Source organism: Gambusia affinis, linkage group LG18 (genome assembly GCF_019740435.1).
Source record: "Gambusia affinis linkage group LG18, SWU_Gaff_1.0, whole genome shotgun sequence".
In the NCBI taxonomy this organism is placed as follows: domain Eukaryota; kingdom Metazoa; phylum Chordata; class Actinopteri; order Cyprinodontiformes; family Poeciliidae; genus Gambusia; species Gambusia affinis.
This window is the reverse complement of record NC_057885.1, coordinates 16,966,496-16,979,187: the sequence shown is the minus strand read 5'-3', so window position 1 is coordinate 16,979,187 and position 12,692 is coordinate 16,966,496. Positions and strand designations below refer to the sequence as shown.

At 40.2% G+C, this 12,692-nt stretch overlaps 1 protein-coding gene across 10 annotated transcripts in view; it reads right to left on the bottom strand.

The window, feature by feature from the left end:
• Nucleotides 1-11,339, bottom strand: part of LOC122820399 (nuclear factor 1 B-type-like) — an 88,204-nt gene extending 76,865 nt beyond the window's left edge. For 4 of the 10 annotated variants that reach the window (XM_044097783.1, XM_044097777.1, XM_044097781.1 and 1 more), the window contains exons 1-2: nt 8,786-9,411; nt 5,050-5,581 (exon numbers count right to left, since the gene is read on the bottom strand). In XM_044097783.1, the coding sequence (XP_043953718.1) occupies nt 5,050-5,581; nt 8,786-8,812 (559 nt within the window). In that variant the 5' untranslated portion in view covers nt 8,813-9,411. Of the gene's footprint in view, nt 1-5,049; nt 5,582-8,785; nt 9,474-10,976 lie in introns of those variants that run through there. The other 6 variants (XM_044097776.1, XM_044097784.1, XM_044097779.1 and 3 more) reach the window with 5 other exon arrangements.
• Nucleotides 11,340-12,692: the final 1,353 nt, after the last annotated feature.

Here is a 12,692-nt window from a genome sequence, read left to right as displayed (position 1 = left end):
GCGTCTGACCAACAGCTTCTGAGGCAGCCGGGTGGAAAACAACATGCAAACGGCTAGCTCTCACGGGGAGGCAAGCGCGCAATGGCCGGTCACAAAGATCGCAACCTGGCCGAGGGGTTGAGGGATGTGGGAGGAGGCCAGTGCTGCCTATTACTCCCCCTCACTTAGGCCAGTGAACCAAGGGACCACCAGCCAGACCAGAAGAGGGCGGTGGGAGGGGTGGGAGCGGAGACAAACAGTTGCCAAAAGACCATGAGTGATCCTTCGACCGCTGCGGTTTGACCCTGATTGAGGAGGTCAATGAGGGGATCGCCAGACAACAAAACAAAACAAAAAAAAAGACTTCCTCCTCCACGTGCCCTGAAACTCGTGTTCTCACCGATCTGTTTTGCTCAATTAAACTTCAGAGGACGCGCTGCCACATCCCTCCGCAGAAGTCCTGACCCCATGAGACTGGGGGGAGTGACGGGTCTGCTGGTGGTCGTGGGGGCCAAAGGTTAAGTCTGGAGATCGTAAAACGGGGTCTCCATTCACATGTCAGCTTGCATTCAGAGGTAATCTATCCATTTTCTAAAACTATCGTGACGGTGTGAAAAAAAGAGAAGTTACAAAGTCAAGGTAATGATGTTTTATGGCCGTGTTAACTTTCAGCAGTGGAGTAATGGGAACGCTGCGTGACCCCGACCTCTATAGGCTTCCCAACTCAGCGTTAAAATTTATAGCTACAGTGATTACTATTTATTCGCACCTGAAAACGAACCAAAAATCCCAACTGTAGAGCTTTATTTTTAGGGTCTGGTTGAGGAAAATTGTTTTTTTTTTTTTTCACCGACACAGAGTCTGCTTTCTCACAAACAACCAGTAAAAATATTCGTTTGACTGTGTCCTTCATGCAAATTTTCTACTATACTCCAGTCTGAGTGAAGACATACGCCAAGTCTGCTAAGCTTCACTCAAGCCATTAGGGATCCCTGTTTTCAATTTAGCGATCCAGCATCTCTGGACTGATCCGTTTGAAAATGTTTATTCTCGTCTGTCATCGAAATGCAAATTCTGTTGTAATCTATGAGCTTGTCAAGCCAATAAGACACACCAGATTGAAAGTGCCCAGACTGGAGCTCCCTAATCTGAGAGACTACTCATCACACATGTAACGGAGCCAAAAATGTACGTTTTGTTTGTGTGCTGCCTGTGATGTCAGAAAAGAATGGCCCTGTACCTCCTGAAGGGTTCGGGATTAGACGAAAGAGAAGATTGTTCCCGTCCTGCAGACGTACAGTTGCTGAACAAAAACACAAAAAAAAAAAGAAGAAAAACACAAAGCGAAGCTTACAGAACCCGTGACACGTCCTGACACGATGAGTATTTGCATGCCTTGTTGCAACTACTCCATCAAGCTGTCAAAATGGATATGCAAAACACGAGCGCAGGTGTGGAGAGGAGATGATTGAAAGAAGAGAAGGGAAAAGAACTGCACTTCTGGTTTAATCAGATAAAACACTGCAACGGAGTGACTGTGCAGAACATGTGTGTGTGTGAGAAGCTAGGAGTCAGTTTGAACAGCCAGTTGGCACAATGGATGCCATGAATCCCGACCCCCGCCTTCCCTCATTCCAGGCCCTCAGCCTACTTCCCAGCGGGCATTCATCTGGGCATGCACATGGGCGCTGCAGCCGAGCCTGGCTAAACGCGTCTGTGCCCCAGAACAAGGGGGTGAATTTTTGTGAGTGCCCTCTCAAAATTCACCAGGGACTCTCGCTGCCAACCTGCCGACCTTTCTCAGGCACGAACCAGCGGGGATTAACAGCAAACCCGCTCAAAACGTACATGATTTTATTACATTTTTATATATATATATATATATATATATATTTTTTTTTTTTTTTTAAATGCCGACGAGAAAATAAAGGCGGCGAAATCTTTTCTGTTACTCGATTACGCAGCTCAGCAGAGCAGGACACAAAAAAAACAATATATTAAAAGCACAGTGGATACTCTTTCAGCCGGAGCCCGATTTGCCAGTTTCTTTGTGTTTGATTGTATATTTGTTTGCTTCGTGCAGTTGCAGCTGAACAAAAGGCGACGGCGGCTTCCATTCTGCCACCATCGGGGGGGGGGAAAAAACCCAACTTTCCAGTGTGCCCACTGCATTGCGGATGCCAACCGACGAATCAAAGGCACGCTGCACGCAGACAAAAGAGGGTTTGATGCCAACCTCCGAACCTCTAACAACCGTCGGGCTGCGATCCGCCCTGCCTCCCTGGCACCATGTGGAACAAAATGGCGGCGCAGCGCTTCGCCGTCCACAACATGGCTGCGCCGTCTGGGTTTGGGCAGCGCTTGGCGACTTAAAGGAAGAGGGAAAAGACTTTATTTTTGAAAAAAAAAATCTTACAAGTGGAACAAATAAGTGTACATGTTTTTCAATTCTTGTAGTGAAAACACTAAAAATGATCATCCAAATTTCAAACTTCACGCAAAAAACCAAACATCTTTCTTAGGGGAAATCTTTGATATTAACAGCTAAAAGAGAGAGAGAGAAAAAAAGAAAACTCACTAAAAAGCGGTGTTGTTTTAAATGTGGGCACGGAGCGGTTAAAACGCAGCAGATGCAGAACAAGGGGAGCGGTGGCATCCTACAAAGGACACAAAAGGAGGGTCTGATGCCAACCCCGGTGCCAGTGGCAACCATTATTGTCTCCGTGCTGTGCCTTCTGCTTTCCCTGGCACTTATCAAACACAAAATGGCGCTCAGGATTTGATGGTAATGAGCTAGCTAAACCACCGTTCCTCCTCTCAGTGGCAGAGCGTTTCGATGCTGCAGCTACAGATTCAATGAGAGGGGATTTCATCATGGAGCAAACCCAGGAGGGGAGGCATTCCTGTGCCGTCAGCAGAGAAAAGGAACTTTAGAAGAGTCAGAGCGATGAGGTATGAGGAAATGAAGGAGTCACATTTGTTTAGATGGCTGCTGAAATTACAGCTCGTCACATGCAAAGTTGCAAAATCACAGAGAATTTTAGCAAAAAAAAGTTTGCTTTTTTTTTCTTTGCTGCTAGTTTTCATATGACAAAGTGTGAAAAACTGAAGAGAAAAATAAAATCTCTCACCATAAATGTAATTTCTAATAAGTTAAATTAATTTTTTTTTTCAGTTTAACTTATTTAAATTTATTCCAGCACAGCAAAAATACTCAACTCTTAAATTAGGTTTTAAGAAATTAACAAAATGTGACAAATTTACAATTCCGCACAAATCTAAAGAAGGTGTGTTTAGAAATAAGAACAAAAAAATCTGAGATGATCAGACATTTTCTGCCTGATACTGAAGATTGATGTCATGAAAGCTAAAATAAAATGTCCTGCAGTTTCGTCAATGGAGGATTTTAATTTTGAATCCAACAAAAAAAAATGTTATTTCATTTATTATTTCATATATTATTTTATGTAAATGCGTAAAAATAAACCTTTTGATTGACGCATTCACAGACTAAAATTACTGGGAAATAGTTTTCATGCAATTAATGAAAAGGAATAAAACATGTTTTTTTATATATATATATTTTACCTGCTCTTACCAGCCTGAGCAGATCAATTACAAATAATCTGTTTCAGATCTCTAAAACTAAATCAAAATTGAAAAAATATCATTATTTTCCTAATTATTTCTGTTCAAAACAAGCAGAGCTTGTAGTAATTTAAAATGTTAAAGGTTTCTATGTCAGCATGAACGTTCCTACATGGACGTGATTTGATATAAATTAAGAAAGAATTGAGATGGAAAAATATATATCTTAAAAATCCTGTCTGATTCTGATCTCTAGTCTTTTTTTGGAGGTTAGATCTGCTGAATTCAATATTAATCAACTTGTATTTTTCCTCCCAGCGACTAAAATTTGTTCTGCAGGGTCTTTGATGAAGGTTTGCAGTTTAAATCTGACAGAAGATGAAGAAATTACAAGATTACTCCCGTTAACGTCTCTCCCATTAATCTAATCAAAACATTAAAGCACATGACAGTGTAGATGATTTTGAGAGTAAGAATAATGTGGAATCTTAATTTTAAGAAATGTAATGAATGGAGTGAAATATCTACATTTTTCAGCATTATTTTAGTGTTTTCAATCATCAGAATCAACCAGCTTTACCTTAAAATTATCTGACTCTTTATTGCCACAGAAGTTGCCTGAATTCTTTGATAATAAGAACTAATAAGAATTAATGTTACTAATTTTAAATCTCTGTGTGATTGGATTCAAAACAAATGGCATAAGGCAATATTTGTTACGAACTGAGGCTAGTTTAAAAATTTTAACTGAAGTGAGTTAGTTTGACCTGCCAAAATCCAGTCAGAGCATCTTAAGGGGAAAACTGGTCAATTCTTATGGCTGAAAATGTAAAAATAATTCATGCCGTTTCCTCAACAGCAAATATATAGATGAAGAAATAATCAATTTAAAAAAGAATCCTAACTTATGCTGTTCTCTTGCTTTCTATTAAAACCAACTAGTTTTTAAAGATTTAAAAAAAAGGTAATTTTGACCCATTGTAATCAGAAAATAGTCCACTTGTGTGTTCCTGCGTTTGTGCAACAGCTTCTCTGTCAACGTCAGTGTTTATCCGGCCCAACAGGCAGAACTGCAGGGCGTGTGTTGGTTTGTGCAAGCCAGCGTGGCTCCGTGTGCAGACAAACACACACTCTGCAACAATGGCTTCACACGGGCAGGAGCTGCTGCAGCAGCACAGCTAAGACAAAGTTAGAAATGTTTCATATTGGAAACACATTTAGTTTTTTTTTGCTCAATAATGAGTCGCGCATGAAAAAAATAAAAAATAAAATCCTGAACGTGTTTCAGCAGTTCTGCTGCTCACATTTCTGGTGTTTACTTGTCTGGCACAAACAGCGATGACCGCAGCCCAGACTGAGTCAGAAACTAACCCATGTGACCCCTGACCTCACCAAACCATCACACAAACACATCTTTATACACACACACACACACACACACACACACACGCACACACACACCCAGTCTGAGGTTGAACGTACCTTGGTCCTGGACATAGTATGCTAGAAACAAGTCCAGCTCCTTGACCGATACTGTTATGTGGTGAGGCTGGACACAAAGTGCTGGGTTGGTGCAATGTGGAGACTTGACGAGCCGCTCGCCGTCCGTACTTTCCAGAGGGATGCCCTTGAAGAGGATGACCATCACCAGGTCCAGGCGCCAGACTTTGTCGGCCTGCCGCAAGCAGTCGATCCGGCGGATCTTGCCCTTCTGGTCCGGGTTGGACAGAACGCAGCACGGCGGCTTCTTGCCCGTCACGCTGAGGACGAAGTCCTCCCGGTACTCCTGCCGAATGTCCTTCCGCAGCTTGGCCAGCAGCCTGGAGGCCCACTTCTGCTTGACCTCAGGCTTCTCGCCCAGGAGCTCATCCTTCACGGCGCGCTCCTCGTCCTTGGACATCCGCTTCTCGTGCTTCTTGAAGTACTTGCGCTTTCGGGCCTGCAGGTTGAACCACGTGTAGGCGATGGCACGGACATGAGGGAGAAGCGCCTCGATGAAGGGATGAAATTCATCCTGGAGGAGTCGGAGGGGAAAAGAGAGGGAAGAAATTGAATTATCTCAGTAAAAAAAATTTTTTATTTTTTTTTAATTAACAGGAGGGACATCAGATCATGAAGAAAATTATTTTATGTTGAGCTATTTTTCTGTAAGTCTGAAAAAAAAATCTATTATGTCAGAATTGGTATTTTCTGGTCATGCTGCGGGCCGCTCATCAAAGTCTGCCTCTTCCACAGTGAACTTGTCCCACGCTCACTAAGAGCAGAGGATAAGCTGCTGGACAGGATGGCGTCGCGGAGTCTGATGTTAAGACGGTTCTTCTTCATGGATAGATGGGAAACGACATTTCAGCTGTTTTTATGCATTTTCACACAAAAACTCAAATTATTATTATTATTATTCTTTTTTTACAAAATTATGCAACAATTTCTAAATATTTACAAAGCTATTTTATTCTAATAAGTTATTCTAAGACTAAATTTTAAACTAAATTTTTAACGTGACTTTTCCTACTGGATAGGCATACTTTGAAAACTCTGATTAAAAAAATATATCTATGTATTACTTTGAAAAAAAACAACTTTTGGGCAATTTTTTTGCATTTGACGAGCCTCTTTAGATTCTATTTTAAGACAAAAAGGACACATTTCATGATTTACTAACCCTTTCACCTTTATTTTTTATTTATTTATTTTTAAATAAGGTTAAGAGTTCAGTAATCCTCACACAGTTTTCATTAACTCCTGCTCTTTGTCGTCATGATTGTGCAAACAATCCGGTCACAAACTGCAGCTCCTCCAGGTGAGAAACGGAAACGTGGAATTATCTTAGCTTTCAGGTCATTAAAATGTCAAATTTAATAAGCGTAAGCAGCAACCGCTCCCCCACCGCCCTCCTCCTCTTGTTTAAGCTGGCTTCTGAGGAGTCAAACCGCACATTGTTCTTTTTGAAGGCAGTCAGGCAAAGCGGGCGATGGGAAACCACAGAAATCCACTCTCTGTGTACGAGTGTGTGTACGCGCGTGTGTGTGTGTGTGTGTGTGTGTGCCTGCATGCCGCTGGAAAGCCACATATCGTCTCTGCACAGTCAAACTTTGCTTCAGCGTCCAAATCGCACAATGTAATCATTCGTCAGCCGAAGCAGAGAGCGGCTTTTCAAACCCCGCAGATTATTTTTAAAAGCGAGGTGTCACGCTGAGGGGAAACTGTGCAGCTTTCCATTTGCAAAAATGATCATCAGAGCTTTATTTTTTTAATGTCACCTCCAATTAAAAACGACGAAGGTAAACTTTGAAATTCTACTCAAAAGAAGACCTTTCTAAAGAAAAAAAAAAAAAAGAGAGAGAGAAAAAAAATACCTTTTTGTTCATGAAGCGACATTTCAATAACAGTCATTATTATTTTTCTTTAAGCGGGCTAACAAAGCCTAAAGCTGTGAAGATAAATGACTTGGCCAGGGCCTGAGCGGTGCTCTTCAGTTAGAGCCATAAAAGCACAATCCTCTTAAGCACAAACTAAACCGCATCTCAGTCAATCACTAACTTATGCCAAGTAAAATATAAACAGTCACACTGAGTCAGCCAAAACAGTCTGCAGCAACCCCTGTCCAAGCGCTGAATCAACCTTATCGGTGCATGTGATCTTCCTAAAGAGAAAGTAGCTTTATCTTCTCCCAGCGCCACTGAAGAGGGTTTTCACTGGAATAAAAATACATACTTTCCTTTCACGTAAAGGCAGAGCAGGTTATAGCCTGGGAAGTGGGTGAAAAGTTAGAGAAATTAAGAACACGTGCGCATTGGAAGTAAGGGAGCTTATCAAAAACGAACTTAATACACAGATAGGGATGGAATCAAATAGAAATGTTCTGCATTGTCACACAGAGGGGAAATTCAGGCGTCACAGCAGCAGGTTGAGGTAAGTGAGAGCATGTTCACACATAAGGCAAAAAAATTTTATATATATATATATATATATATATATATATATATATATATATATATATATATATATATATATATATATATATATATATATATATATATATATATATATATTTAAGAAATCCAGAAATGACAACTGAAGCACTAATAGATGTGATTTTTAAAAACATACACAACTAGAGTGATCATTTTCAGAAGGATTGAAATTATTTGTTGCTTGAGTATTAAAATCAATTCACTGCCAAAGCTTCATTCATTGTTGTGGTAATATTCGGCATTTTACTGTGGAGACTATTTGTTTTTTTTCCAGTTTTATTTTTACAGTAAAACTAGCAAATTATTCACACTTCTGTTAAACGCACTCGGAAAAAGCTGTAGACTACAACGACACTAACTCTGAAACAACCCTGTTCTACTACTCACTAAAATATTACAATTTAATTTGAACAAGAACGTAAAAAAAATAAATAAATAGTTGCAAAATAGAGCCACAACAGAATCTATAGCAATCATTCAAAGCAGTTTATTTAAGCCTGGAAATTACTGTTTGATTTTTCCAGTTCAGCTGCCACACATGCCTTGTAGCACATTCATTTTACAGCTGGATTTAAAACACCAGGCACTAGTCACATTTCAACTACAACCTAATCAGTCACTGTAAAGCCACTTGTTTGTCATTTAAACAGTTAAATGACTGGACTCAGGACGGTTCTGCACTGCTGAAGCAACGGCATGCCACTCCACCGTTTGTGATTCTTTTACAGTAAAGCTGCTGCATTCTGCACTGGATAATTGGTTTTAATGATCCTGCTGCAGATTTAAGTACGCGTTCTGATGAAAGGAAGAAAAAAACTCCAAGCAAGTGTAGTTTAATTAAAGCTGAACTAAATAAGCAAACTTGGTAGGATTTTAGAAACATGCGCCACAACTGAGAGGTGACATAAATTACAGTTTATCCTGCATTTTATTCAAGGTAAGTAAATCAATTAGTGTTTGCTTTTACAGACAAACGCCGTTATTGTTTTTGACGTGCTGGCCTTGATTTTGACATATAAATCACAATAAAAGCCCCAAAGTAATGAGTTAATATTTTACCAATAATAATTTCTTCTTGTTCAGGTATTTTTGGAAATTAATAAAAAGAGTTTCCAACATTGCAGATTCAGAGCGCGCATACAGGACGTTGTATCCAACCTACATGTGGCAAACTCGCCCCAACTACATACTTTACAAAACAAGCAAAAATTTTTAAAGAAATTTGAAGAAACAGACACGAGTACCTGAGTTAGACAAATCGGAGAATACATGTCGAGACGGCGCTGAGCACACAGAGAAAGAAAAAGTGATTGTAGGTGGACTAATTCCTCCGATCACTCCATCGTCCTGGACCGATCGGTGCGCACCATGCAAGAAGAGAGACGGTGTGTGTGCGTGTGTGTGTGAGTGTGTGCGTGTGTGTGTGTGTGTGTGTGTGTGTGTGTGTGTGTTGTGTGTGTGTTGTGTGTGTGTGCGTGTGTGTATGCGTGTGGAGCAGCAATCCGAAGGGAAATTATCCAAGAATATCCATGAAGAGTCTCGATCCAAAGATTGTCGCCACCGCGGAGGGGAAAAAAAATAGGATTTGTGTTTTTAATACGCAGGAGCTGGCATGTAAAAGTAGAAGAAGAAGCAACTTGGAGCTGTGCGTGCTCCGCCGCTACGACGTGTTCCCTCTCTCTCTCTCTCTCTCTGCGCGGAGCTTCGCAGCGCTTCGCAGGGCGCAGAGTGCCGGGACGGTTCGCCCCCTGCTAAAAGCTTCCAGCCAGAGCTGATATGAAACCGAGCGCTTCCACCTTCAGTCGGTCCTGCGCGATTCCAGCAAATCAGATCCAACTTTTTTCCTCTCCCCTCTTTTTTTCTAACCCCCGTCCTCTCTCTCTCTCTCCCTCTGTCTCTCTCTCTCTCTGTAGTAATTACACAGTCACACCCCTCCTCCTCCTCCTCCTCCTCCTCTTCTTCCCTCTCCTTCTCCTTCAGTCACATCCACCTCCCCCTCGGCACCTTCCCTCCTCTCCTTCAGCACACAATTCATTTACTCCCCTCACTTTGGCTGAATTATTTTATGAGCTTCGGGGACTTTGGACCAAAGCTTCGGCCTCACAGAGGATAAAAAAAGCACATTTCCAACCTCCTTTCCCAGCTTAGATCGCTCCCAAGTTGAATCAAACTTCTCATGTTCACGTCTGGGTTTTTGACATTAACTCTCTTTTTTTTGTTTTTTGTTTGTTTGTTTGTTTGTTTTTTTGTCATTATTATTCTTAAGTAGTAGGATACGTTTAATAAAGCCCCTATATGGGTGGTGTATAATTTACTAATATTATTTTTCACAGCAAAGAAGTACAATTCGGTAACAAACAACCAAAATATGCATTTTTTTTTTAAATAAACTGCTTATGGAAATACAAAATAAATTAGTAAAAGCACATTTTCATTTCTCAAAGCAAAAATGTATTCTTTTCTTCTTTTTTGGGGGGTTTTCAAAAAATAAAATGGCTCATATTCTTACACCTGGACCACCTCAGCTCAATGTACACTCGTCACCTCGTGACGTCACTGCCCACAGTGCGGAGCCATATTCGGCATCAGACTTAGCACGACTTAAAAATACAAGAAAAATTTGTTTAAAATAATAATTTCCCACGTTTTTGATTGTTGATATTTGTTTTGTTGAAATGAAAACACAGTGCAGAAGAGAAATTGCGCCTCCTCTGGTCAAAAATATATAACAGTCACAGGTTTTTATTATTTTAAACTGGAGATAAGTAAATTCAAATTTTTTGCTCAGCTGTTTTAGTACAAATCTAATTATTTTGTATTTTAAAACAAAATCAAATACTTCTTTATTATTGGTTTCCAATTAGAAAATGTGACTGGATCAAAAACAAGAAATTTATGTTTTATCCATTTCTAATAGACACTCTATGCTGAGGCTGCCACTAGAAAAAAAAACTAATTAAACCTTTATTTTTATTACGTAATTTCATATTTTAAATGGTTTACACACTTAAGGCAGCCTGTTCTACTAATTTTGGGGTATGAAAACAGCCCCCTTTAACCCTCCCTCCCTGTTTTGCGCCCCTGCTTTTAATAAAATCAAGTGAAACGTGCACATAGTGGGCATGTTTTTGTATGCATACGGTTGTATTTTGCACAAAAAGGCACCTAAAGTTAAACATTGGTGCTTTGCAGCCGCACACGTGTTTCTGTGGGTCCTACAGAGCTGTCAACAGTCCGCACAAAGTTCACACACACCAGAGGGAATGAGGAGGTTATCTGCGCCAAATTCAGGGAACTTTCTGCTGCTTTCTCCACCACGCAGCGTCAGAAAGGACAACATATAAAGATACCACATGAAAATAAAATTTAAATTATACATAACACAGAGCGTTATCACAACATTTGAAAGCAGAAATATAACCCATGTTCACGTACCATTGCACTGTACTGCATGGATTAATGGGGGAGTCCCGGAGCCTGGTTGGAAACACTCAAGCCGGTAGCTTCACATTTCTCACGCTCAACTTTGTTTGGAGCCCCTTTTCTCTTGCGGTGCAACAACAACAAAAAGTCAACACCGGAAGACAATTCTTGGCAGACAGAGGTGAAAAGAAGTTAGTAGCACCTCGTCTTTTTTTCTTGTTTTCCTTTCTCTTCAGGTCTCAGTTTTTGGATCGGTTTTTTTTTTCGGGGAGGGGGGGGAGTTGAACGCGATCCAGAAGAGGCTGAGTTTTCGGCACTGGGCTGGTCTCCGCCTTCACTTTCACTGTCTGACTGACTGACTGCCGCCCCTCCGGCTCTCAGCGAATAGCCATCAGGCTAAACAGAAGCCCTACCGGAAGAAGTATAAGGCGGCTTTTCTAAATAAAAGCCCCATTAAAAGATAACTGATTTATAGAAAACTCTATAGTAAATTGTTTATGAATGTTTGTTTTAATAATATTTTTTGGACTATAGAAGGCAGCTATTGGGAAAGTAGTGAATCCCAAATATTTTCTATGCATCCAGTGGTGGTTCTGGACCAAATTTACCCAAAGGGCAGCCAGTATTTTCTTTCTTTTTGCATTTTATGTTTTGGGGGATAAAACGAGGGTTAATAATTAAGAGTAAGCCAAAGGTTGCAGATGAAAACTGCAATCCTGCCTCAATACAGCTGAAGATAAAAGGGCAAAACGTAAAATTGTTGCTTATGCATAAGATGATCCAAACTGAATTTCACTGTTCATGACTTTTTAAGTATCTTTTTTAAAAGTAAGCTCTAAAACAGAGCTAGCTGGTGAGAAAAAGTTTTGTCAGTTATGTCTCTATACAGTTTCAAATTAACAATACAGTTTCTAAGTATAGAAATCTCACAGTTTATTTGTTTACATGCAATCAGCCTTCTAATAGAACTAATTAAATGAATAATCTATTTTATGTGTGGTGTCTTCATTGGCAATAGCATTAATTTAGGCGTTCCTGTGTGCAAGGTGCACATATTAAACACATGTACTGCTCGTTTCATGGAGATGTTTGTTATATAAAGTAGCTGTGTGAAATGCGGAATATTAAAATGAACATTACTCTATATGTTCAGATTAAGCAAGTAATATAAAGGTAGAATGATTGATTTTGCACTTATATACAAATTTTGCACTCCTAAAATATGAACATCGAATTCTGTGGGTGAAACAGATTGTCTCAAGCTCTTATTTTGAAAGTTTTATTTCCTGGTGGTCATCTATCTGTTTCTCAGCAGCTTCACAGAGCCTCCGTTTTGTAATAGCGTTTACATTCTCGCTGCTCATTGGCCAGCAGCGGTGGCCCCGGGACCCTGTGTACCCTGGGCCCCTCACTTCCGCTCGTCTGACGGGTTGTGTGCTGTTTCACAGAGCCGCTGCTGGACAGCCAGGTCAATGACGGATGGTGGCGGACATTACACCGCACTAATGGATAAAAAAATAAAATACTTCTACTATACTACTACTACTAATAATAATAATAATAATAATGACATGCACTATTATTGTTATTATGACCTACTGCTATAAAGACAAACTTTTGCATGACTTGACTCTTTATAATATATTTATTTTATGATTCGGTAGAAGGTTGCATTGAAATAAGAAAAACAACAAGCAGCAGTGGTGAGTAATATTGTAGCAGATGTCC